The 25,850-nt window shown below is 38.0% G+C and overlaps 2 protein-coding genes across 2 annotated transcripts in view; one reads left to right on the top strand and one right to left on the bottom strand.

Annotated features, from left to right (window-relative positions):
* The window catches only part of LOC135220831 (beta-hexosaminidase subunit alpha-like), a 35,626-nt gene extending 30,938 nt beyond the window's left edge, over nt 1-4,688 (top strand). The window contains exons 10-13 of the mRNA XM_064258380.1: nt 1,290-1,415; nt 2,638-2,752; nt 3,708-3,819; nt 4,209-4,688. Coding sequence (XP_064114450.1) covers nt 1,290-1,415; nt 2,638-2,752; nt 3,708-3,819; nt 4,209-4,468 — 613 coding nt within the window. The 3' untranslated portion in view covers nt 4,469-4,688. The remainder of the gene's footprint in view (nt 1-1,289; nt 1,416-2,637; nt 2,753-3,707; nt 3,820-4,208) is intronic.
* A 75-nt stretch (nt 4,689-4,763) lies between these two features.
* LOC135220832 (nucleoside diphosphate-linked moiety X motif 17-like) lies at nt 4,764-16,292 on the bottom strand. Its single transcript, XM_064258381.1, has 6 exons — nt 15,530-16,292; nt 9,771-9,966; nt 7,373-7,593; nt 6,756-6,879; nt 6,417-6,507; nt 4,764-5,674 (listed from the first exon to the last, which is right to left on the bottom strand). Exons 1-6 carry the CDS (start codon nt 15,827-15,829, stop codon nt 5,638-5,640), a joined length of 969 nt encoding a protein of 322 aa, XP_064114451.1. The 5' UTR covers nt 15,830-16,292; the 3' UTR covers nt 4,764-5,637.
* Between the last annotated feature and the right edge of the window lie 9,558 nt (nt 16,293-25,850).

Below are 25,850 nucleotides of genomic sequence, written 5' to 3'. Positions count from 1 at the left end.
CCTCTAAAGTCCCCCATACACAACGATTGTCTGAACGACTGTCTGTATCGTTCGCAAAAACACTTTGTATGGGCGTGTCTGAATGCAAAAATGGGCGGAGCTTCGTGTCTGAACGATCTTGGCGGGAATCTGTCACGACCAGGTTGCTGTCATACACAGATCGTTCAATGTATGGGTTTGTCTGCCGATATAACGCTATCGCGCGCGTCTCTTCTAGAGATGATGCCATGTCTTCTCGAGATAAAATCTTTGTTCAGACTGAGATCGTTCATACTGTCTGAATAGAGTGTGTGTGTGTGTTGGAGGGGGGGGCCCCGGGGGGAGGGCGGTGTTTCGATAACGACAATCGTTCAGTGCAGGGGGGCCTTAAGATCCACATCCTTTTGAAGTGCAACGTTGTCCCATTGCCCATTAATGGTATTTAGGGCAGCATTACTAATATCTGACCCCCATAGGTTTAAGATTGAATTGAATGTAATGCTTTTTAATTAGCCCTACACCGCTATTTTTGGTCTGAAATGGTTATTTATAACTGAATATATTAATATATATATATATATATATATATATATTTATATATAATATAATATATATATATATATATTATATATAATATATATATATAGATATAACGCTATTTATCAGTTATCCTAACCTTCGGTTTTTCCTTTTTATCTGAAGTGGAAATGGAATTGTAACTGAATTATATATTTTGAGGCAAAGGCCAAGCGCTGGGACCAATGACGTCATTCAGCAGCGCTGAAAAGGAAATTGGAAGTCAAGGAAGTTCTACAAATGTAACAGGAGGAAACTTCGCAGATTTACTATGAAACAATGTTTAGAAGGTGGAAAGTATGATAGAAGAGAATATGAACGGAGGTACAATAAAAGGAATGAAAGTGGTTGCAGCTAGGGACCGAGGGAACGCTGCTAAGAACCATAAGTAATGCCTACATTGAACTGCGCGTAAGGTGCACCAATGGCACTACTTTCACTGCAGATTTCATTCAGCGAAAACTATGCAAATTGGTTACTTATTAGGTTCTACGTTACAAATTTGTGTTGAATAATAATAATAATAATGTCGTTCTTCTAGACTTTCTTTCAGCATTACAACAAGCCTGCGAATTACCTTTTACAAAACAAGGAAAGTTCTTGATGCAAACTACCTCTACTAACTGAAATGAAATAAACATAACACATTACTAATCTTCCGTACAGTCGCTTATTGCATGATGATATTTTGTATGCCCCTTCAACATTTAAAAACATTTTCTCTAATGTTGCAGGAAGAGCAACCCGAACGTCACAGAGTTCATGGAGAAAACGAATATCACCGGAGACTATAGGAAGTTGGAAAGCGTCTACATTACAAAACTCATTGAACTGGTTTCTCACTTACCGACGAAAAATGGGTAAGCAGTTTGTGTGTGTGTGTGTGTGTGTGTGTTTATATATTTATATATTCATATATGTCACTAAATAGCGTTTGGTAATATAGTCAACGAAGGCCACAGGGAAAATGAAAGTAGTACCAAACGCTTTCGTGGAATAATACGAAAGCGCTTGGTAGGTTCTACTTTTATTTACCCTGTGTCCTTAGCTGAATATATATATATATATATATATATATATATATATATATATATATATATATATATATCTATATATATATATAATACATATATATATATATATATATCTATATATATACACACACACACACACTACACACACACACACACACACACACACACACATATATATATATATATATATATATATATATATAATATATATATAGATATATATATATATATATATATATATAATCACTTACACAATTTTCAGCCCTTTTTTTAAACTGGGTGGTCTTTTCTCACTGAAAATTGCTGTCATTTTTCTTGTTATTGATCATTAACCTAAAATCTTTTTTCCTTTCTTCTGTTGTTAACTTTTCTTTGTTGTGCTTTCTGCCATTCCAATTTGTCCATAGTCTTCATGTTCTTGTTCTGGTCCTTTTTCCATTCAAATTATTGTTGGTTGTTGTCATTGATTCAAATTATGGCTTTTTTTGGAGGGGGAGGGAGGCTTCCGTAGTTCAAATTGCGTCAGTCTTCTCCTTTCTCTCTTTCAGGCCACTCTATGTCCGCATTTGTTTTTGCTGGCATTAAAACTAATGAAAATTCCAAAAACTTTGATGAAATCATGCATATTTGCCATTAATAATATCCCAGTCTCTCTCTCTCTCTCTCTCTCCCCTTTCAGTGAAATTTCACCCTATCTTTTCTTGTCACTGGAATAACTTCATGCTCTTTCTTCTGTAAATAAAGCTTCTATTTTTATCCCTCCTAGATAGTGACCCCCAGCAAAGTTCGGGTATCTAGGACCACTATTTTTGGGGGGTTATTATTTTTATGATTTTTACGGTCATGCCCAACGGTTTTTTTTTTTTTTTTTTTTTTTTTTACTAGACATTCCCCAAAGGTGGGTACATACCGGGTTAAAACCCTTGGGGGTCACTATCTAAAGAAAAATGCTTGTTATTTTTTCCTACAGAGGTTTTACTCCAAAGCTTTTTTTCTGTTTTTTTTTTTTTTTCTCATTTGTCTTTAAAATTATTCACTACCTTTTTAGATACCTAGTATGGCAAGAAGTTTTCGACAACGGGGTAGATGTTGCTGACGACACCATCATCCACATCTGGAAGAGCAGAACTCTTCCAGAGGGATGGAAGGAAGAGCTCACAAAGGTATTGGATTCTTCTTACGAACAGTTGCATTTTTTTCCCTTCGTCCCTCCACACTTATAGAGTAGAGTAGAATATAGAATTTAGGCCAAGCGATGGGACCTACTATATCATTCAGCGCTGAACCGGAAAATAACGGTAAAAAAGCTTGGAAGGTGTAACAGGAGCAAAAGTTAACAGCTCCACTATGAAACAACTGTTAGAGAGGTTAGAAAGCGAGATGGAAGAAAGAGAATATGAACGGAAGTACAGAAAATGAATGAACGAGGTTGCAGCTAAGGGCCGGAGGGACATTGCAAAGTCTCTTAGGTAGCTAATGTGTACGTGAGGTGCATTGGCGGCGCTAGCCACCCCTCCCCCCACGGCCTCCGCACTTATGACTTATCCATGTATAGGATTTTTCTAATTGTTTTAGTCCTCTACATCTTTCTCTGTGTTTTTCGGAACATGGGCGTTTTGTCCTCTGGAACTTGCTGTGTAGGTTCATGGCCTTTCGACATGGCGGGTCAAAACTTTTCCTCAAGAGAGTAACAGTAATAGCAATAACAATAACAATAATAGCAATAGGTAAACAAAAAATGTGAACAATGACTACGGATGAATAGACGAAATCCGTGGGATACAAGTTCCTTGTTCAAGGGCCAAAGATCCACCCCTAGCGTTACACGCAGGGAAAAACGAACTATAAGTTGAGGTTGGTTAGGCTGCGGTGTAGCCCTGGTTGTTTTGCCCGTTCACTACATATGAGTGATATATGAGTAGACGTTTTCTCTCATTTAACGATAATTTCCACAGGATTGAATATTTTGTATTTTTGAGTGACAAATAGATGTGGGGTGTTACAACTATGTCGTAAAGATGGAATCACCAAACGAAATGTGATTCAAGAGGAAAATAGCACTGGAGACCCGCGTATTTTGTATAACCTCTAAGGAGCCTAAACATGTTCGTTTTGCAGGTCACCAAAGCGGGATACAAGACCGTGCTCTCGTCCTGCTGGTACCTGAACGACATCAGCTACGGCCAAGACTGGATAAAATACTACGAATGTGATCCTCAAGATTTTGATGGTAAGGGGCTGTTGGTTTCCTCCTCGGTCTAGCTGACACATGATTGATTTCAATGATGTCATGTGATTTCCACAGATATGGAAAGGCATTATATATACAATTAGCAGCTCCAGACTTTTGATATTGCACAGATTTACACAAGTATATGCCCTCTGATTGAGCCAACTTTCCTCAAAACAAGATCAATTTCGAATTTTCTTATCCTTTCTCATACAAAAATTAATTACAACCAAAAAGATCGTTTGATCACGAAGACAAGAACTTTCATTAATATTACTTACCCAGTTTTACCTTTCATCTCTATCCACATGAAAGCAAAAATTCTGAGGGTAAATCCATAAAAGTCATTCGTAAGACACGACTCCGGTAAACAAGGTGATCTCCTGCAGGTACGGAAGATCAAAAGAGTCTGGTCATGGGAGGCGAAGCTTGTATGTGGGGAGAGTACGTAGATGGCACGAACCTCATCCCGAGGACGTGGCCCCGCGCCTCCGTGGTGGCCGAGAAACTGTGGAGTTCAGCTGCTCACACCAACAGCACCTCAGCAGCTGAGCCAAGGCTGGAGGAGCACCGCTGCAGGCTCCTCGACAGAGGCTACAGGGTCGAACCCCTTTGGCCGTCTTACTGTATGTCGGATGTTGACTTGTAAAGTCGTGTTGGCCAGAATTGTCGGGAACTTAGAAATCTGATGGGTTTAGATTATGTCCTACATTATATTAAGTTTTGATATGGAATATCAGCTCTATCTTATGCGTAACTACTAGTTTATGCTGAGATGTAGATGGGTAAGTTCTCTTAGATTTGTATTGCTATCTCCCTAATCTATTTATGAGGGTTGCTTATTAAAAAGTAAAAAATAAATATTTTAACTCTTTCTCATTTACACTGTTTCCTTAATGATACGAAAAACATTTCGCAAAGTGTTGTTTTGATTAGAGTGGTCATAGAATATCAATGAAACAACTGTCCCGGGCTAAAAAAGAATGTTCTAGACTATGTTCATAATTCTGTTTTACTAGATTCATAAATCATAGAAAGATTATAAAGATTTGTAGAGGTTACACAGTTCAGATGATGCTTACAGTGAAAATTAAGCAATGGGTATTGTTTTTATAGTTATTCGGTACAGAAATGTAAATTAAACTGATAATTCATTAGGATAATTCTCTTCAACTGATAAGTCTCATTATAGCCAAGACTTCCTCTGTGATTTTCTCATAGATCTCCATCTTGGCTGACAAACCTTAATTACATTATTTCTTCAATAAATTTCAAATTATCATTATTTTCCAATGATATTCTGACATCTTAATACGATATCTCATTTGCTTTTAGTAAGAACGCTCTAAAGGAACATTAACATCGAGGTACGTTATGAAGACTGGCTTCAAAAGACATCCATAATTATTCCTTGACTGGTTTATATTTTCAGGTACATCTGTTGCATTGCGTGGCAACTGTTTTTGCTCTCAATAAACGTAAACATAGATACTATGTCTCGCAAGGCACTTAGGGAAATAGGGAGTATCCAAATGCAACCAGCATAATAAAAAAACAGATAATTATATTCACATGACTCCTCAGAAATGAATTACGTCTTGCTATAAGGCCTCTGCCCTTTATAGCCAAGAATATCCATTGAACAAGATGAAAATTTCACGGATTATTTTCACCCCAATTTTTTAGTTCTTCGTTTCGACCCAGAAACAAATTTCTTCCTGACATGGAAACGTTTTTCCACTCCTGATTCCGATACGTCGTCCTTAATAACAACTCGTAAATCACTTTGTCCTTCGCACTGCAATTTTTCGCTTTCCTTTACTCTTGGTCGTCCAACCACAGCTTCAAGGCGTACCTGAATGCAAGGTATCAATGCTACGGTTAAGAATGTATTTAATATACCTTGGTAATTTTACGGATAGTTTTAAAACGTAAAACTTTACTAAAATGCAGTGTTTAAGGCCTAAAAAAAAAGTTCATAAACGGGAAATGCAATTATTAAGAGTAAAATTTTCGGATAATGGCAGTATAAACGAAGAGGGATTGTGGCAGGATGTGGGTAAAAGACTGCCAGAAAACTTGGAATACCTATGGACGCCAAGGCTAGAATGTATGAAGGGATTGTAGACTCAACTCTCCGTTGTGGAAGCTAAGTGTGAGTGGGAGGTGAGAAGTGGGTATATATGTTGGAAAGAGAAGTAAAAATAGCGTAGGTGAAAGCATGGATCAGTGTTTTGAGATAGCTTGCTCACGTAGGAAGAGTGGTGGATAAAAGGTTGGTGAAAAAAGGATACATTTGGGAAGCGTTGGAAGAAGAGAGGGGGATGAGACAGATAGAGCTGGATGGATCTTCTGATATCAAGTATGCTTTCCACAAAAGAGGTTTATCCACAATTCAACAACTGAAGTACACCTTGTCTTTTCTATAAGTAATACTCTAAACAAAAATCAAGACTTTTTCTCTGTGATATTCATCTCACAACAACTGACTCGGTTTTAGACTATAGTCTTTGAATAGGAAGATAAAGAACAAAGATGGTTGAAACTCTAATCAAAGCGAAAGTCAACCAATGCTTGAAATAGTAGTACTAACTGACCTCGTCCCAGTCGTGATCCTCTCGACTTCTTTGTCTGGTTCCGGCATTTTCTTCCTCAGGGCCTTCGGGTCCATGAGACCTTCGCTGTGTTCTGGGGACAGAATTCGACAAATAAATTTCTTTGCCGAGTGACAAGGTTCAGTCATTAATTATTCTTTTTTATTACTTCATTATTCTTTTTTATTACTTCATTGTTGTAACTTTTTTATAGAAAAGTTGTCTTTATTGTAATATATCCTGTCAGCTTATTTTCATTCTTCATCCTTTACAGTTCCATGGTACTTTTACCCTCCGCCCACCTCTCTCTCTCTCTCTCTCTCTCTCTCTCTCTCTCTCTACCTCCGTTTTCATCGACGGTCGTTATAGGAATAATCTCTTCCGCTCTTCTTTCGCTCCCTTTCACGACAACTGCAACCATCTCCGCCGTCAGCCAAGCACTCGCGTTGACCTCAGTATAGTTCAGCTGTTAAAAGTGGAAACATTATTATTATTATTTCTGCTAATGACTCTGAACAAGTAAAAAATACGCCGAAGTTTCTTCGGCGCAATCGAGTTTTCTGTACATCGTATAAATGCTGTATGGAACTCTCAACCATGGCCCATGAAACACTCATCCGCGGCTTATGAAATTTTCAGCCACGGCCCGGTGGTGGCCTGTATTATTGGCACCTACAGCGGTGCCAGATGTACCTTAAATCAAATAAAAACTTCTGAGGCTAGAGGGCTGCAGTTTGGTATGTTTGATGATTGGAGAATGGATGATCAACTTACCAATTTGCAGCCCTCTAGTCTCAGTAGTTTTTAAGTTCTGAGGGTGGACAGACAGCCAAAGCCATCTCAATTTTGTTGCTTTTACAGAAACTAATAAAAACAACAAATCACGAGTAGAGTAAATGAGAGAGCTGATCAAGATGATAAATGTACTGAAATTCGGCCAACAGTTTTCAGGAGCCTACCCTCAACTGACTCTGCAGCGCGTCCACTGTTCGCTCCAGCTTCCCATGGAGGTAGACAACGAGGTGGTGCCTCACGGGGAGACCTCTGTAGCGAACCGGCGGATACGTGGACTCCCAAAGGCCCAGTATTCGGAAGTGCCGGTATTCTTCTGTCTCGAGTTCGAGCCCCGTCTCTTCGCTGAGTTCCCTGGCTGCCACTTCGACCAGAGTCTCGCCATCTTCTGTGTTTTGGAAACAATCAAAAGGGGGAATGAACTGGGATTGGAATTAGAATATTGAATTTAGGCCAAAGGCTAAAATCTGGGACCAATGAGGTCATTCAGAGCTGAAAACAATGTTGAGATTATTGTTATATATATATATATATATATATATATATATATATATATATATATATATCAATGAGCAGGATCGGAGCCACGGGTGGCAATGGACATAGGTCTAACGGCTTCATGCAAAAATATTTGCTGGAAACCATAACGTCTACGGACTCCAGTCCTTTCAAGAAGGAATACATATGGAGGAAAAATGTATGTTGACAGACTGCATGGTTTTAAGATTTGGTGAATTTGCATGATAGATAAGTAGAATTTGGTGGTGTACTAAATTTGTGAATGTTTGTTTTTGAATGGTTAGGATGTACGAATAGTAATTAAAAGGTTGAAGAGAGGAAAGGCACAAGGAGCTGATTAAGATAACGAGTGGGATGCTGCGGTGCGCCCGCGAAACTGTGATGTAGCGGCTGACCTTCATGCTTAATATGTATCAGGGAAATGTTACAAATGAATAGGGACGGGAGAATCATAACTTCTTTTTGATAGAGGTAAAGAGGATGCAGGTGAGTGTAAACAATAACATTACTTTGTATACAGGGGAATGTACTTGCTTGGGACTTGAGCCTCATTTACACGGGTCAAGTTGAGAGGCAAGTCAAGTGTGCAAGTGACTTGACGTGTGTAAACATTACACTTGACCAATATTTTGTTCAAGTCAAGTAAGAAGCAAGTTGACAGTCAAGCTGAAGAGCAAGTCAAGTGAATAGACACGAGATCTATTTGAGGCAAGTTGCTTCTCCTCCATTCACCACTGGCAAGCTACTTGCTATCTACTTGACCTGTGTGAACATGCACGTGACAACCTTTATCATTATTCATTCCAGCTTAGTTGCAGGACAGATGTTGTGCCGAATACAGGAATTTTATTTTACTCACTGTTTTAAAGGACAGTCTTCGTAAGATCCATTGTAAAACAAAGAACTTATGTGCAAGCTCCAAATGCACAGCAGAAACTGAGAGGCTAGTTGCCTGAGTCGCTTGGTTTGTGTGTACAAGCAGTTGCCCTATGCTATTTGCCTTTAAAAGGGAAGTAGTCTACTTGCTCACTTGACTTGCCTCTCAACTTGACCCGTGTACATGGGGTTTTACTTTATTCGTGGATGCCGCCGTGTTAATATAGTTTTAGCTTTGACGAGGTAAAGTTTTGAATGTACTTGAACTATAAAGTAGTATTTTTGGCCGCTAATACCAAATACAAATTCGATGTTGCAATGTATTGCAATTGTCCCGCAATTCATCAATGTTACATTCTTTAGTACCTTAAACTCGTGACATCGTCAGCAGTCACTTTCACAATCATTTTCGACGTTATGCATTTACCACGAGGTAATTATGAAATCACCTCCAGGGTCGACGAATTACTCGGGGTCGAAAGGGAGTCGATAAATGTCCTTACTCGATGGAACTTTTGCTGCCAAACGTAAGAAATAAAACTACACAAGAAATTTGAAAAATAGATGTAATATCACAATAAAATGCGACCAGTTTTGATGCATATGCCTGATGCTTGTGTAACTTAGTTTTATTTCCCTTTCATTTCATGCTGTCTGGAACGTGATTCACAATTATTCATGGTAAATTATCAATTTACCATGAATGAAATGCTTTGCCCTAATCAAACTAGCTTTTAGCACATCGTAAACTAGAATTGTATACTCGCAAACTACGAACAAGTGTTGACAAACTGCACCTGCATATCATAGCTTCTAAAATTACCCCGATATTCACGCTTCACGGCGATTCATTGAAATGATGTACGAGTGTTTGCATAACAACGAACGAAAATAAAGACCAACAATCGATCAGCTAGAAAAGTTCTGGGAATTCTGGCAACTTTGCCTTTTCCGTCAATAGCGGTGTATTACAGATTTCGTTACTTGGAAAGTATTTCAGTAAATGCTTAAAGAATTCGTGAATTCTGCTAACTTGTATTTCATGTCCTAATCAATATAAGGTGAGGTGGGCTATTGTGTTATTAATACTAAATGGTTCGGCCTATCCAATATGTACTCTAAAACAAAAATGCTTTAGTATTATTTTTCCTACTAGCGCCTTCAGCTTACCACAGTGTCCTCCGGGGGGTACCCAGACTCCAGGGAAGGTCCTCATATGAAGCGCCCTTCTGGTCATGAGTACATAACCGTCTTTGGATTCAATCAGAGCTGACACCCCGACGTCCACTCCTCGCTCTCGGATTTCTGGCGGGAGCGCTTCCCGATCTGCGCTTGTTATCTTGCGGGGTACGCAGAAGCTCGGATGCTGAAAAGATAGCAATGAAAAGACCTCTTCTCCTATCTATATACTTCATTTAAGCTTTTTTCGTTATTTAATCTGGAAACTTCCTTTACCGTACATTTCCTGTTTATTCATTCAGTCTGTAAATTACTCCTAACGCATGGTTTCAAATTCTTATTAAAAGAGATGATTTTGTTTCAATTTCACGTACTTAGAAAAATCTTGCTTGTATTTAATGGTGCAATTTTGTGCGTGCAGGCCGAAGTCTGTCTTAGCTTAATTTCTAACTTTAACTGAATTGTTTGTATCTAATAGGTTCAATAAACAAAAGGAAGACAAAATTCGTTCTGAATTTTTGCTTCAGAGAAAACAGAGGAGCTGAGTAACATGTAATTCCACGCAGAATCTTCACAGTGAAAGTTGACAAAATAATTACAACCAATCTATATTTGTTTAGAAATTGAATGTGGAAACAATTACCAACTTTGAACTATTCCAGTAGCCTGTAGATGAAACTGTAAATATAGTAATAGGATAATACAGCTAAGTCACTTGAAAACAAACTGAAAAAAAATCTGTGATGTATAAATAACAAAAACGAATCGCCACCAGATGGGGCAAATACGATACTGTACATCTTGTAACTACGTGCACAATTTTAACTTGCATACTCATATAAGTATGAATACTGACTTATAAGAAGCAGTTAAAATGTACTCAAATACTGAAGTTATAACTATGTTTTGAAACATCTTCTGACAATGTTATCAGTTTGTGTATATGCATGCCCGTTTTCTGTAACTCTCTCTTCTCCTCTGAACCTCAGTCCCTTAAGTAACAATAATACTATCCCTGCAGAAATGGAAAATACAATGTCATTTAATCATCGCTGATAATGGTAATTATATTGATCACTCTTTTTATCATATTTTTCAATATGAAATATCACGAACAAAATATTATCACAATCATTAAGATAATAATAGTCAAATGTAGAAAAACTATTAAACTTATTCTATAAAAAAGATTAATTACTAAACGGAACCATGTATTGTCCAAATTGACAGATGAACTGTAAAAATAGTATCGGGAAATATACACCTGAATGAAATTACTCCTTGCTAAGACTTACTGGAGATTTTATCTGTATAGTTACACAGTGGTTCTCAACCTTTTTTGGCCCATGCTCCCTTTCACCATATGTCTAAATCTCATTCCCCCTCTTCCACCCGACTTTCCAAAATTGTCTACCTCAAAAAGTGCATTCCAAATAATATGCAACAAAATACTAACACAAACACAGGCCTAAGGAGAGAAAGCCTTACGTAACCTTTCAGTAGTGCGGACCGATGCACACTGCGTTTTGTGGTCCTAGAAATTCTGCCAATATGTGGTCAGAATTCCCCAAACCCGTCCCCCACCCTCCGAAACTCTGAAATTCCAATCTTCGGGGGAATTCCCCCTGGTTAACCACGGGTACTTCGTAGTTGGGCGTTCTACCACCAAGACGGTGTACTTGCAGCAGCTGTCAGAGCCTTGCGCCATCTTCATACACCCGGAACCGCGGGTATTAATAAGTCTAAAAAACGGCGCTTAACGTGTCTTGCGATTTTTTTTATTATTATCATCGTAATGGTAAGTTGTGCTGCTTATAGTTATGGAAATGGGGGCAGAAACTCTTCAAGAGAAAATTGAATAACACTTCGCAGGTAAGCAAAACATATTGAATTTCATTTAGCCCACCCATTGTTTTGTGCTGGTCAGTTAACTTCTTGTTAGCAGTAGATACGTGATTTCTATTAACATGTCTTATCTTTCCAGCATATTGTTGTGGCACAAAAGTGCAGTGGCGATTTCAATTTTGAAATCAGAATATCGTTAATCCTGTGCACGCCACATAATATAAAGAAAAGAGAACTTTTTCTTTATTTAAGATGCTTAGTAGTAAGTAGGTCTATAGGCATATAGGCTACTGGTTGTGTCAACAAGTCTTGTCTTTTAATCAAGTTACTGTGATGTATAAGTACACCTGCTGTATTTAATCAGTTACTAAGAATTCTTTGCTGTAGGTAGGCCTATAGGATACTGCTATACCATCACTGTTACAGTGTAAACGTGCATACTTAGATTTATGTACCCATAATCACCTTGATAACGTGGTTTCTCAACGAAATTTGTAAATGTCACACTTGGGAGAGTATTTCAGGACTGCGCACATGAACCACGGAAACCACATTGGTAGTAGCAAGAGAATGAAATTCGGTAGCCTATGCTATATATACCTGGCCGTCAAAGTAGGTATTTGGTAAGATGAAAATAATTTCGCTTTGGTAAAAACTATCGAATTACTATGCCATAGTAAAATAATGGTCTTTTAGAATAGTAACAAGTTGGAAAAGTATCTTGCCAAGCAAACGTTAGGTCTATGCCTATATATTCATCAAGTGATTTTTTTGGTATTGTTTTGGCCTTTTAAGAACAATGTTATTCAAAATAAATCAAAATCACCTTCTTATGGTGCGCCTTGTTAACAATTCTCTCTCTAAATATCGTCCGAAAGAAATGACTGCATGCCTTTCTGTCGTCGGTTTGTTTATAACACGATTTCCTGTATTCGAGATATTTGTAGATCAAACTGCAAAATTCATTTCTCCAACTACATCAGTTCTCGGAGTCTCATTATTTCGAAATATATTGTGCAGTAATGATTAATTTATCTGTAACAGAATAACACACTATAGTAATGATTAAACGAGAGAGAGAAAAAGCAATGGGCTGCCGTATTGTATTGTATCTGCACTTACTCTGCAGCATAGTTAGTAGCTACACACTGTTTTCAGGGATTTATTGTGGTCAAATATATAATTTTCTGATTCACTGACCTATAGTCTAGGTCATTTGCATATTTATAATGTTTTCATATAATAACGACTTAATAAAGAACCATCAAAGAATGGTTGTTTACGCGCCAATTTACGAAGCAGTAAAAGTCGATCGAGCGGTGACTCTTGATGGCTACCTAGATTGCAGACGATAACACAGTGACAGCTTTAGGTCTCCGTCTAATTATTAAGGCAACTTAAATCTACTTAGAATTGTTTTAATACATGTAAAAAGTGATTGTGATTAACTTGATAAGGGACGTTCTTTGCAAAGTGATATTGTAAATGCATTTGATACTTAGATCTACTGTATAGTCCCATTATCAGTTAATGCTGTAGCGTGTCAGATTCATATAATGATAAACATTCAGGTTTTCCTCTTGACACATGTTTACGGGAAATGATCTTTAGGCTATAAAGGAAAGCGTATACTTTTATATACACGTCAGTTTTAACCGATGGCTGAATAAATATAACATTTAGGCGATACACACTCGGTAGGGAGCTCGCAGAGCTAAGCTGAGAGTCAGCCTTTTGTTTCTCCTAAAACCTAACTATAGTTCATAAGTGACCACCTTCACTTGATAACCGTAATTTTCGTCGGCCGTCGATGAGGAATAAATATATCAGGTGTTATGGACCTTCTCTCTCTCTCTCTCTCTCTCTCTCTCTCTCTCTCTCTCTCTCTCTCTGTGTGTGTGTGTGTGTGTGTGTGTGTGTGTGTGTTCTAGCCTTTTAAAATGAAACTAAACAAGACCGCACCCTAGATTTGGTAATCAAATTTAAATCATTGCCACTGCTAAGAAAGTTTTCTTTGTGTGTGACCTTTCTTACAGAATTGGAAAACCACGCCCTGTTGAGAATATATATATAATATATATATCTATATATATATATATATATTATATATATATATATAGATATTATTATATTTTATGAATATTATATATATATATATATGTGTGTGTGTGTGTGTGTGTGTGTGTGTGTGTGTGTGTGTGTGTGTGTGTATGAAATTTTATCACGTCACCGTGATTCTTATACATGTATTAAGCTACAAATGTATTTAATATCCAATTTGCTCTACCTCGGAATTAATATATTTTCATACATGTATCCCGAAGGGGAATTTCTTAGTTGATAATAATTTCGTCCTCTCGTGGATTTGAATCAGCGGAGAGAGGAGAAATCAGGACTTCAGTGACGGTACCGACTCTGCCAACACTGAAGTCCTGATTTCTCCTCATTCCGTTAGTTCGATTCCACGAGAGGACGAAATTATTATCAACTAAAAAATTCCCCTTCGGAGTACAAAGGCTGGAACACACACATACAAAATATTTCCATGTATGTGTATACATATGCACATATACAGTGGGACCAAACATTTTATATAACTTTTCTATGGTAACAAAGACCTACCAGGTGGGGTGGGACGGTGCCACCGCAGCTAAAACGTTCTAAGCAGCATGAAAGCAGCAGTAGCGGGATATTTTTAGTTCAAGGTGACATTCGTGCGTGTCACTTTCCGCACGAATTCGTGGCGAATAAAAGAAATTTCCTTGGAATACTTGTTCCATGACTCGTTTTCACAAGACGCAGTGTTTTGAAATTACGTAATTGGCAGTAGTACAAACTGGAGTACTGCGAGTACTAAATACATTTTAGAAAATCATCAAATGGTGAGTCAGTTTTGACTTAATTCGTTTTTTATGTGGACCATATATTGATTTTGTATAGTAAATATTAAGTGAATAGTTATACGACTAAAGAATAAACGCTAATGAAAAAGCTGCCATGATTTCTGTTCTGGTACAACCCATGTACTGTTTGGGCAAATAAAAAAAGAAATAGCTGAATGTGTGTGCGTACGCGTGTTTATTTGATTTACTAGACTACGAAATCATTAAGTCAATATATATATATATATATAATATATATATATATATATATATATATATATATATATACATATATATATATATCTATATATCATATATATATATATATATATATATATTATATATATATATATATATATATATATAAAATATTTAGTATATATTGAAAAACAGATATGATACACGATTATCTAGGAATTGAAAATAGGCCCAACTTGTACACTACACTAAAAAGAACTGAAAAATGATTCGGTGACCCTTCCCTTACTGTCAGTAGCAAGACCTTGGTCAGTAGCTCGTTGCTAGGCTGATCTTGATTGCGCACGAACTCCACACGGTAATGGTTCCAAAACACACACGTCAGTTTGGACGTGAACTAGATTAACCTTTTTCCTTTCTGTTATGTCTACAAAATATGTGGTTCCTTATATGACTGCATTTCCGTGGTTTTGTTAACTCTAGTCCTGGCGATAGAAATTGTGAATGACATTGGAAATAATAAGTAAACTAGCGTTATGCGTATAGATGGTTGCGAATCTACTCACATTACGACCAATCATTAGACAGAGGCTTTCTAGGAAATGAGGTCTTTCGAGTCTAAAAGCAAAACATTTTATAGTTAGTATACCCATCATGACTTACTGACACTATTAAATCAATAGTCATGCATGAGCAATAACCATCAGCTATCAGGCTGAACCTTACACTATGGTTACAAACAAAACTTTGTAGGTGTTTGGGAGTCTCTCTCTCTCTCTCTCTCTCTCTCTCTCTCTCTCTCTCTCTCTCTCTCTCTCACTTTACCTGAAATCTGTAGCCGCTGTATTCATGATCTTCCGACTGACAATCCCTTTCACTTTTTTGGCTTTCGGTCGTTCTTCTTCTCCTACGCGAAGAGGGAGAACGCTCTGCTGGTGGTTGCAAGTAAACTATGTTATTTTCCAGAGTACAGTCTAACCTTCCATTTCCATTCCTCATCCCAAAATAATCCATTAAACAAACATCGAAATCGGCTGGTCGGAAAAGTTCGTTGTGATTCCGTCGGACGTACACAACGGTGCGATTGTAACCTTGCGCCTCGGCGCCCATGATCTGAATGAGCATGTAAGAGTCGCAGCTAGGCTGATTAGGTGGACTCTCTCTCTCTCTCTCTCTCTCTCTCACACACTCTCGTCTTTAATCGATTTGTCGTGCAAACCCCACCTTTCATATACTGTAAATATACGAGTTGCCATAGAAAGGTACATATGACATTATCAATTAATCTGTACTGCCCATGTGCGGTGCTTTCAGTATGCCCGGCAGCATTTTTTGAAGCGCTAAGTAGACTAAACACATCCATTTTTTAATTAGTTTAAGTATGAATGTATACATGTACAGCGAATGCTCATGAGCAGTGCATCGAACTCCTCTACACACGCTGTACCTCTTGCATATCAAAGTTCTTCCTTTCTCATACCTCTTTTCAACATCCACCCAACCCTTTCTGGGTCTGTCTCTCCTCCATCCCCCAACACTTTCGAGCTATGCTGATCTTTTCACAGGCCTTCCATCTTCCAGTATTTCCTCTTGACCAAACCATCTCAAAGTGCTAAGATCCAACCTTTCACCTCCTTTAACCTTTTTACCTCTTCTTATTTCCCCAGTTCTCACGTATATGCAATGCAAATAGTTCAACCTAACAGTATAGACTTTTTTCTTTTAATTGTATTCAACAGCGACACTTCACTTTCATAAAGGAGAATTAGCTCAACAATCATTTTATTTATTCCATTAACAATTCTGATCTCTTCCTAGTTTGTTTTTCACATACCGCTCTACCTTTCTTGCTTCGCTAATTCGTTTTCTCGCCTTATCACTAGCATGTCATGCACCCCCCTTTTCTGTCTCTACTGTCATGATACTCTCAAACAAACGGCCTTTCTCGTACCGACTAGTAGGGATTTGTCACGTAAATCAGAACTTTTTTCTGTGAGGAATATTCCAGTGCTCATTCAGGCGACATATTTAACCTCAAGGTTAAAATCAAAATCTTCTCTGAACGTTTTTGTTACATTTTTTATGGAAGTGCTTTGCTGTAGATCTTCAAACACTTGCTAACCATAATTGTCTTGAAATAATATCTTTGATAATGTTATTATACTTAACATTATCGAGTGATAGCGGTTCTCTTTACAATTTAACTGAGATGGCTATGCCCAGAATTCTTCCAGATACGTGGGAAACTTTAGTTTCTTCAAAAAATAAATTATTTTTCTTGTCTCAGAACGAATCAGCTGTACTTGCAACTTTTTAGGCTAAGTGATCGGTAGTTCAGACCAGATTATAATAATTTATCGGCATTTGTTTTCTACATTCACTTTATTTTACTTGATTTTATTTTTTTTACTTTACTTAAGAAGGTACTTAGAAATATTACCCTCTGGTATCCTCGTACCTTCATGTAGTATGGGGGGTAAAACTGTAAGCTTTCAGAGAGAAAAGTACACAATAAAAGTATTGATTCTCTCAAAGGAATGTCAACTCAGGCACAGCGAAGGAACGGAAAGTCACAACCATTGGTGCTTGAACAGTTTTGTCGATTTGCAAATTCGGCTCTAGAGTGAATTTGTAAATTTGCCTCTAGAACAACTTTATTCGCCTCTAGAGCAAATTTGTAGATTCGACTCTAGAGGAACTTTGTATATTCGGCTCTAGAGCAACTTTACAAATTTGGCCATGGAGCAAATTTGCACATTCGGATCTAGAGCAAAATTGCATATTCGACCCTAAAGCAACTTTGCAAATTCGGCTTTAGAGCAAATTTACAAATTCGGCTCTAGAACAACTTTGTAAATTCGGCTTTAGAGCAAATTTTCAAATTCGGCCCTAGAGCGGATTGCAAATTCGGCACTAGAGTTAATTTGTAAATTCGGCTCTAGCGCAAATATGCCAATTCGGCTTTAGAGCAAATTGCAAATTCGGCTGTAGAGCAACTATGTAAATTTAGCTCTGGAGCAAATTTGCAAATTCGGCTCTAGAACGACTTTGTAAATTCGGTTCTAGAGTTAATTTGTAAATTCGGCTCTAGAGCATTTTTGTGAATTCAGCTCAAGAGCAACTTTGCAAATTCGGCTCTAGAGCAAATATGCAAATTCGGCTTTAGAGCAAATTGCAAATTCGGCCCTAGAGTAAATTCGGCTCTAGAGCAACTCTGCAAATTCGGCTCTAGAGCAACTTTGTAAATTCAGCTCTAGAGCAACTGCAAATTCGGCTATAAAGCAACTTTGCAAATTCGGCTCTGGAGCAACTCTGCAAATTCGGTTCTAGATCAAATTTGCAAATTCAACAACTCTGCAAATTCGGCTCTAGGGCCAAGCACTGGGACACTTTCAGCCACTCAGCCTTTAAAGGCATTGGAAAAAGAGCGCTGGAGTGGTTGGACAGCAAGGTGGAAGAATGTAAGCAAAAATGGAGGTAGAGTAAAAGATTAAAAGTCAGTGGCCGAAGGTGCTATTTGTTGATTCACTTTTTTTCCGTGGCAAGTTAAACATTAAAGAACAGGGTGCCATTTGAAAAGAAAGAAGAAATAGAATTCTTGCTTTGTTAGTTTCTGATATTTCGGGACTGATATCTTACTACGAATTATTCTATCAGGTCAAGAGGAAAATGATTAATTAATTATTCCTAACGTATTCTCCTATTCTCCAAGATGGCCAACTATGCTTAGTAACTTGCTAGCAGTAGGTGCATGCACCGCAGAAACATTTGTTAAATTACATATGTTCAAGTATTATCTATATATATTATTATTCAAAGGAGCAGACCCTCTTAAACTGGTCCTGTTGTCAAGGATAGTAGCATCAGTTGAATTGATTTTATTCCGAATCTTTTCAGTTCTTCTTATGCCTCTCCTTCTTTCATACTAATATTTGCTAAAAGCTGACCAATAAACACAATATGGTTAAGAGGAAGAGCAGAAGTTCTACGTCTTTTCTGTCAGTTTTTTCTTTTTTTTTGTGCGCACCCGAGTGGAAGTTAAACATGGCGATGCGATTCCGTAGAGTTTGATGTGCTATGAAGTATTATTTTTTTTCCTATTCTTATTTATCCTAGATATATTTACAGATAAGTTTGTAATAAGCATAACAGCATTTATGTATCAGTATATAACTCATTAAATCATATAGGAAATAGTTCTATATGTTAACAGATTGATGTACATTAATCATATCACCGTCATATTCTGATAAGAGTCTTGTCTTTTATAATATTGTATTTGAATGAGAACTTGTTTAAAAGTAAAAACTATTGCAATTTGTATATGATAAATTTACATGAATGCGCCATGAAGAAATTGCTGCTGAAAATGCAGATGTGGAATCCGCATCGGCGTACAAACTTGGATAGCTGACGAAAATTCCGCACTTTCGAGGATCTTGTTTTGTTTCCACTTTCCCTGGTGACGTCACACCGTGCCTCTAGCACGTCATCCATTCATTAAAAAAGACATGACTGATGTCCCATCAGACGTGAATGCATTATAGTTTGGAGGGGACGTAATAAATATGTATCATTTAGTTAAAATAAATCCGAAGTGCTTAGAAATCTTCGCATTATTTGGAAATGCAATTCGTAAGGAACAGCAGACATGCCGTCCCTTTAGCACTGTCATCCATTGAAGACATAACTAAAGCACGTCAGATGTGAATGCATTATAATAGTTTGGAGGGACGTAATAAATATGTGTCACTTCGTAAAATAAATCTAAAGTGCGTAGAGCAATTCGTATTATTTGAAAATGCAATTCGCACGGACTACTAGAAATTGTTTGAAAAAATGTCCTGTGTGCAGATTTTTTTAGCTTATGGTTTACCTATACGTATAAAAAAAGTCATCCAGAATCATATAAATGTATAATAATTTACTCCTGTCAAGGATCATTTGTAACTGTTGTATTTATTTATTCCATTATCGTAGTTAAAGAATGAAACCCTTTATCCTCAGGTGAAGCACAATCTGCGAGTATATATATAAAAATGCCACGAAACAAAAAAAAAATACTTTTATTCTCTCTCTCTCTCTCTCTCTCTCTCTCTCTCTCTCTCTCTCTCTCTCTCTCTCTCTCTCTCTCTCTTAATATCTGAATACCTTTGCAAGGACTGATGTGGTCTGAAAGGTAGGCACTAGACCAACTTCGCATTCTATCTTAGTGATTCGTATTCAAGAAGAATGTTCTGTAGTGAGGCTCCACATCTCAAAATATACATCGTTACATGAACGCTCCTGTATACTACTGCGAGACAGAATAGAATGGGAAATAAAACTGAAATTGTTGTCTAAACCGGGAAGAGAGGTTGATCATGACTACGTCAATTTAGTAAGCCGTGCTTTACCCGTTACTTGTGTTTTCATATATATTACTTTCGTAAACTCTGTAATATCGTCTGATATAGACTCAAATACTTTTATTTAATATTACCCTTAGGTGTCATTATGGAAGGCAGTAGGATAAAAGCTGCATGGGGGAAGTGGAGAAAGATAGCTAGAGTAGTATGTGATAAGAAAATGCCAATCAAGCTAAAAGTCAAGATATATAACACTGTAATAAGACCAGCGTTATGTATGGAGCAGAAACATGGGCTCTAAGAAGAAGAGGAGGTAAAGATTCAGAGAACAGAGATGAGAATGCTGAGTAGATTTGGGAGTATTGCTGTTTGAGAGATTGGAAAATGATGAAATAAGACGAAGGGAAGGCTTAGTAAAGATTACAGAACTGATAAGAGAGTCACGATTGAGATGGTATGGCAGTGGCGGATCTAAAAAATCTCTCATATATATATATATAGATATATATATAATATATATATATATATATATATCTATATATATACTAATATATATAATATTACGGTTTTTGATCGCCTCATCTTCCCAGTATCATTCATTTTTAGTTATTTGCTTGAAGAGCAGCCATTTTTACCCCCACCTTTAAAACATTGGGGAGATTGGCATGTCCGGTCTGGGGTGAAAATAATCCGTTAACGACTAGACCTAGTGTGTACGGTAAGAAGGGCAGGTCGCAGGGGTTATATAGGCTTCTTGGCGGGCTTTAGGTACTCCTAGCTTTAGACCACTTTTCCCAAAAATCTGCTGGCTGTGTTTTTGCATCTTTCCAGACAATGCCGTAGGCAGTGTGTGATCCCAGGCCGCTTGGAAATGCCCTGATGCGTCCTCAGTCTACGCCAGCTTCTGTTATCGGGCAGATGTGCTCGCCTCTGACTTGAAGTCAGCCCCTTTGTTTCGTTGTCACTGGTTGGAGCCCTCCTCAGACATCACGATACATGTGCAAGCCACTAAGGACTACAGGTACGTCTCGATGTTGCTTGTAAATAAATGTAAATTAGATTAATCCGCTGAGTTTTCGATGGCGACCTTGCATTCCCTTTAACAATTATCTAAGGTAAGTCAGAAGCGCTCCATTTTCCCATATTTCCTCTTTTTTACCCTTACGTTTTGGACAAAGGCCATCTCAAATGTCCCGGGACCTGTGGCGCGCCATGACCGCCCATCCCCGGATGCATGGCGGGCCACATCCACCCACCCCAGGATGCGTGGCAGGCCCCGCCCGCCCATCCCGGGACTCGTCGCGGGCCTCGCCCGCCCGTCCCGGAACACTTGGCGGGCCACGCCCGCCCGTCCCAGGAGTCGTGGTGGGCCCCGTCCGCCCATCCTTGGACACGTGGCAAGCCCCGCCCGCCCGTCCTGGGACACGTGTTGGGCCCCACCCGCCCTTCCCGGGACGCATGGCGGGCCTCGCCCGCCTGTCCCATCATAGACAACACCTTTGCTTAGTCTTAGAACCAGAATATGCCACTGACTCCTTCCAATTCTCTTGGGGTTTCTCTGAATCCTTTCAGTTCTGAGGCTTCTCTGAATCCTTTCAGTTCTCCTGGGGCTTCTCTGAATCCTTATAGTTCTTCTGGGGCTTTTTTGAATCCTTTCAGTTCTCCTGGGGCCTCTCTGAATCCTATGCTTCTTCTCCTGGCTCTCCACCAATCCTGTCATTTTCCTCACACTTTCTTCAATCTTCCCATCTTCTTTTCCCTTTCAGGAATCAATAAAACTCTTAAGAAAACGTTTCAGCATATTTATTTCCCTGCAACTTCAACTTCCTTCAAGGATCAACTCAACAAAGCAAACTTATTACCAATAAACATTAAACTTTCCATACAGCAAACATTGGCCTCAAATTTTTTCACATCTCATCCATCTTTGTGAGACCAGCGCCATTCCTTGAAGATCGCGCCATTCCTTGGAGATCTTGCCATTCCTTGAAGACGAACAGCTGCTCCTTCAGTTTCCATGTGTCTTTCTCCAGGCGTCTGTTTTTACCCTGGAGGTTCTTCAGGTTGTAAACCAATTTCTCCTTCGCTCCTCGCAGCTGTCCAACCTCATCTTCCAGCTTTTCGTTCCGTTCGCCCTGGACACCGGTCTTCCTCTCCAGATTTCCTTTCTCTAGAAGGCATGTCAGCTCCTTCCTCTTGAGTTTCGCAGCCTCAATTTCACACTGCAGTCCACACTTTTCCTTCCTGAGGTCTTCCACTTCCTTTTGCAGGCGCTCGAACCTGACCTCGACGTCTTTCCTGCCGGATTCGCGCTTTTCGGTCGCGTCCTTTTGTTCCTGGATGAGCCTCGCCATCCGCGCCGCTTCTTCGCTTTTTAACTGCCGGTCTTTCTCCTTTTGTCATACGAGTTCCTCTTGCCTCTCAACCTGGCTATTTGCCTCTGCCAACCGCACTGTTAGTTCCCTTATCCTCTCACATAGGGCATCGTTTCTCTCCCCAATTTCCTTTGTCTTCCATCAGCTGCTGATTTTCATCTGTGATCTTGAGGATCTTGTCTTCCAGCTGCCGATTTTCCCTCTTTTCTTGGTCGTTCTCCCTCTTCAGGAACAACGTGTCAGCTTCGAGCGAGTAGGCCCTTTCTTGCCAGGCCTGCTGTTGCAACACCTCCTGAGTGATCTGGATCACACGAGTATGTTCTTTCCTTCCGCCCACCTTCTGAATCTCTTCATTGTTGTCGAGCCTCTGTTGCAACTGAAGAATTATCCTGTCCAAGTTCACCCGCTGTTCTCTCTGGCACCGGATGGTGTCTTGCTAAGCCGCAATTCTCTCCTTCAGTCCCTTCTCCTTGGGCTGTTCAACTCCATCAACAGTAGTCAGGAAGAACCTCACCAGTGAATAGGCAGCCACAATAAACAAGAGGACTATTCCTGCGTTAGACTTCTCTCCGTATTTCGAACAATAACTGGACATACTCCCCTCACTCCCTCTCGATTTTTCGTTGATTTTCTATATACCACGACGAGAGATATTTCGATTTATCAAAATATAGCAGGAAATATTCTGAACATTCTTTTAACTCTCCCTTGTCTCTTGGTGCTATAAATTGCTGAAATCTCTCTCACTCTCAGGGATTTTTTGCAGTACGTATCTTCTCTCTCTCTCCTCTTCTCTCTCAGCCACCCTCTCTCTCGTCTCTCTCTCTCTCTCTCTCTCTCTCTCTCTCTCTCTCGTCTCTCGGGATGGGTTTTTTGTTAATCTTATCTGTTAAAATAAATTTGGGGATTTTCCTTTATTTACCTTTTTGTCTATAACAAAACCAATACTACCTACAGGGTGGCAATTGCAACTTAGGGAAAAAAGGGCCAGTTTTCTAAGGCAAGTTTAATTTTTATTGAATTTTACTGGATAATAATTAAAGGATACAATTCTAAACGAATTAGCCGAAACATCAAGATTTAATAGATATATATCTATATTATATATATATATATAATATATAATATAATAATTAACTAATCAACCATAAACATTTTCAAAAACTATAGGTAAGTTTTTAGATGTTAAATGTATATCATATGGATACAAAGAAAAGATGAACTGAAATTTAATTATATTACATTTTGTCCTACATAAAAGTGAAAAAAGATATAAAGGAGTACAATTTTATTAGAACATAACTCGCGTTCGTAAACTGAAATGCAATATGAGAACAAAGTAGAAAACACTAATATCCCTATTCCTATTTAAGGCGAAAATGACACTAGATGAATTAGCGCGACTCGACGCGACGCGTTTGGTGTGAACGCAACCTTAGTAAGACGTTGCGTATCTGTTTAATATAATATGCAGGTAGCTTTCTGAACGTGGAAATATTTGAGACTCCTTGTAACACATTAAAAATGGGATGTAAATATGCAATTCACAATTAGCTTATTATTTGAGAACATAGAAATAATAAGAATTGTTTTGAATGAATGCAGTTCAGCGACCAGTAATCACCTGGAATCTAAATTCAGTCCCAATTCAGTAACAGAACAAAAGTAAACACACCTTTGATTAACCACAAAGTCATTTTCCAGGGAATCCATGTTATGTGACTGGAAATTCTTTGTACAATTTGAATCACAGTAGTTTTATAGAATGTTGTATTCCAATACAATATGCAGCACTCTTACAGTACACCTATCTTGATAGTAATGTCGTGATAGCTAAAGTAGAGAATGTATGAAAGTGAGAACGTTGGTTTTCTGTATATGGTAAATTTGTATTCTGTCGTGTCTCTGATTATTAAAACATCAAGAAAAGGAATTTTGTTGTCTGTTTCCCATTTAACTTTAAATTTGATGCTGGGCACTAATGCGTTTAATTTCGAGAGGAATTCATTAAAATTGCCCCAGACAACAAAATTCCTTTTCTTGATGTTTTAATAATCAGACACGACAGAATACAAATTTACCATATACAGAAAACCAACGTTCTCTTCTTTCATACATTCACTACTTTAGCTATCACGACATTACTATCAAGATAGGTGTAGCTAGCGACCTGTTCTTAAGAGCCTTACGAATTTGTTCGCCAGAATTCCTGGAAAAAGAATTTGAACTAATTCGCAAGCAACTTTCGTCTTTAAAGTATCCTGACCATATAATTGAGAAAGCAATTCACAAAGCAAACGTAATTTTCTACCGACCCCCTAAAGACAAGACCAGAGATACACCCAACAATAAAATAAAAATTCCTCACCTGGACACGATTAAGAGAGTAACCCACACCCTCGGAAAATCTAATCCTTTTGCATTTACTTACCCAAACACCTTAGCCAAATCCCTGATTAACGTCCGACAAAAGACATCTCCCAAGGACACTGGGGTATACGAAATCCCATGCCAGGACTGTGACCAATCTTACATCGGATTTACAGGTAAATCACTTCCCCAGAGACTAATACAACACAAACGGTCAGTTAGGTATGGACAACAGAACTCGGCTATTTTCAACCATATAAATGAACATAACCATAGAATAAACTGGAATTTGTCACGTGTAATTTATAGCAGCAACTGCCGGTACAAGAGTCAAATGATGTAATCGGCCTTAATAAAAGAGAGGCAGGTAATGAACATCTCAAAAGGAGCATGGATTTCAGATACGATCGACAAGGTTTTCATTCAACCAACACTTAAGAAGATTAAAGGAAGATTATCAGCAGGGGTGACGTAAATTGGCTTGCCTGTGGATGGACCTCTTTGTATAAATACCACCTTTTCTGTAAACTTTTCTCATTCATCTACCTGAAGAGGGAGACAGCAGTCTCTGAAATATAGTACTTTTCTCTCTATATTTTGGTGTTTTTATGGGCTCATTTTATTAGATATATATATATATATATATATATATATATATATATATATATATATATATATATATATTCATACACACATATATATACATTCATACATATATATATCTATATATACATATTTATATACATTAGATTTACATATATTTATGTACATGCACTGTACATATATACATACATATACATATACATATATACTATATACATATGAGAAGTATTATTTTTTCCTTTCTTATTTGTCCCAGATAATTATATTTACAGATAAGTTTGTAATAAGCATAACAGCGTTTACGTATCTGTGTATAACTCATTAAATCATATAGGAAATAATTTTATAATATATTAACAGATTGATGTACATTAATTATATCATCGTCATATTCTGCTAAGAGTCTTTTCTTTTATAATATTGTATTTGAATGAGAAATTGTTTAAAAGT

The sequence above is a fragment of the Macrobrachium nipponense genome, chromosome 2, assembly GCF_015104395.2.
Source record: "Macrobrachium nipponense isolate FS-2020 chromosome 2, ASM1510439v2, whole genome shotgun sequence".
Lineage (NCBI taxonomy): Eukaryota > Metazoa > Arthropoda > Malacostraca > Decapoda > Palaemonidae > Macrobrachium > Macrobrachium nipponense.
This window is presented reverse-complemented; position numbering and strand designations above follow the sequence as displayed.

What these genes read in the sequence shown, in the direction of transcription:
- LOC135220832 (XM_064258381.1), bottom strand. Translation starts at nt 15,829, where the DNA reads ATGCTCATTCAGATCATGGGCGCCGAGGCGCAAGGTTACAATCGCACC. An exon ending in CGCTGCAGAGTCAGTTGAGG is followed by an intron (nt 6,880 to 7,372) that starts GTAGGCTCCTGA and finishes CACTTTTAACAG; the next exon opens with CTGAACTATACTGAGGTCAA. An exon ending in GACCGTCGATGAAAACGGAG is followed by an intron (nt 6,508 to 6,755) that starts GTAGAGAGAGAG and finishes TTCTGTCCCCAG; the next exon opens with AACACAGCGAAGGTCTCATG.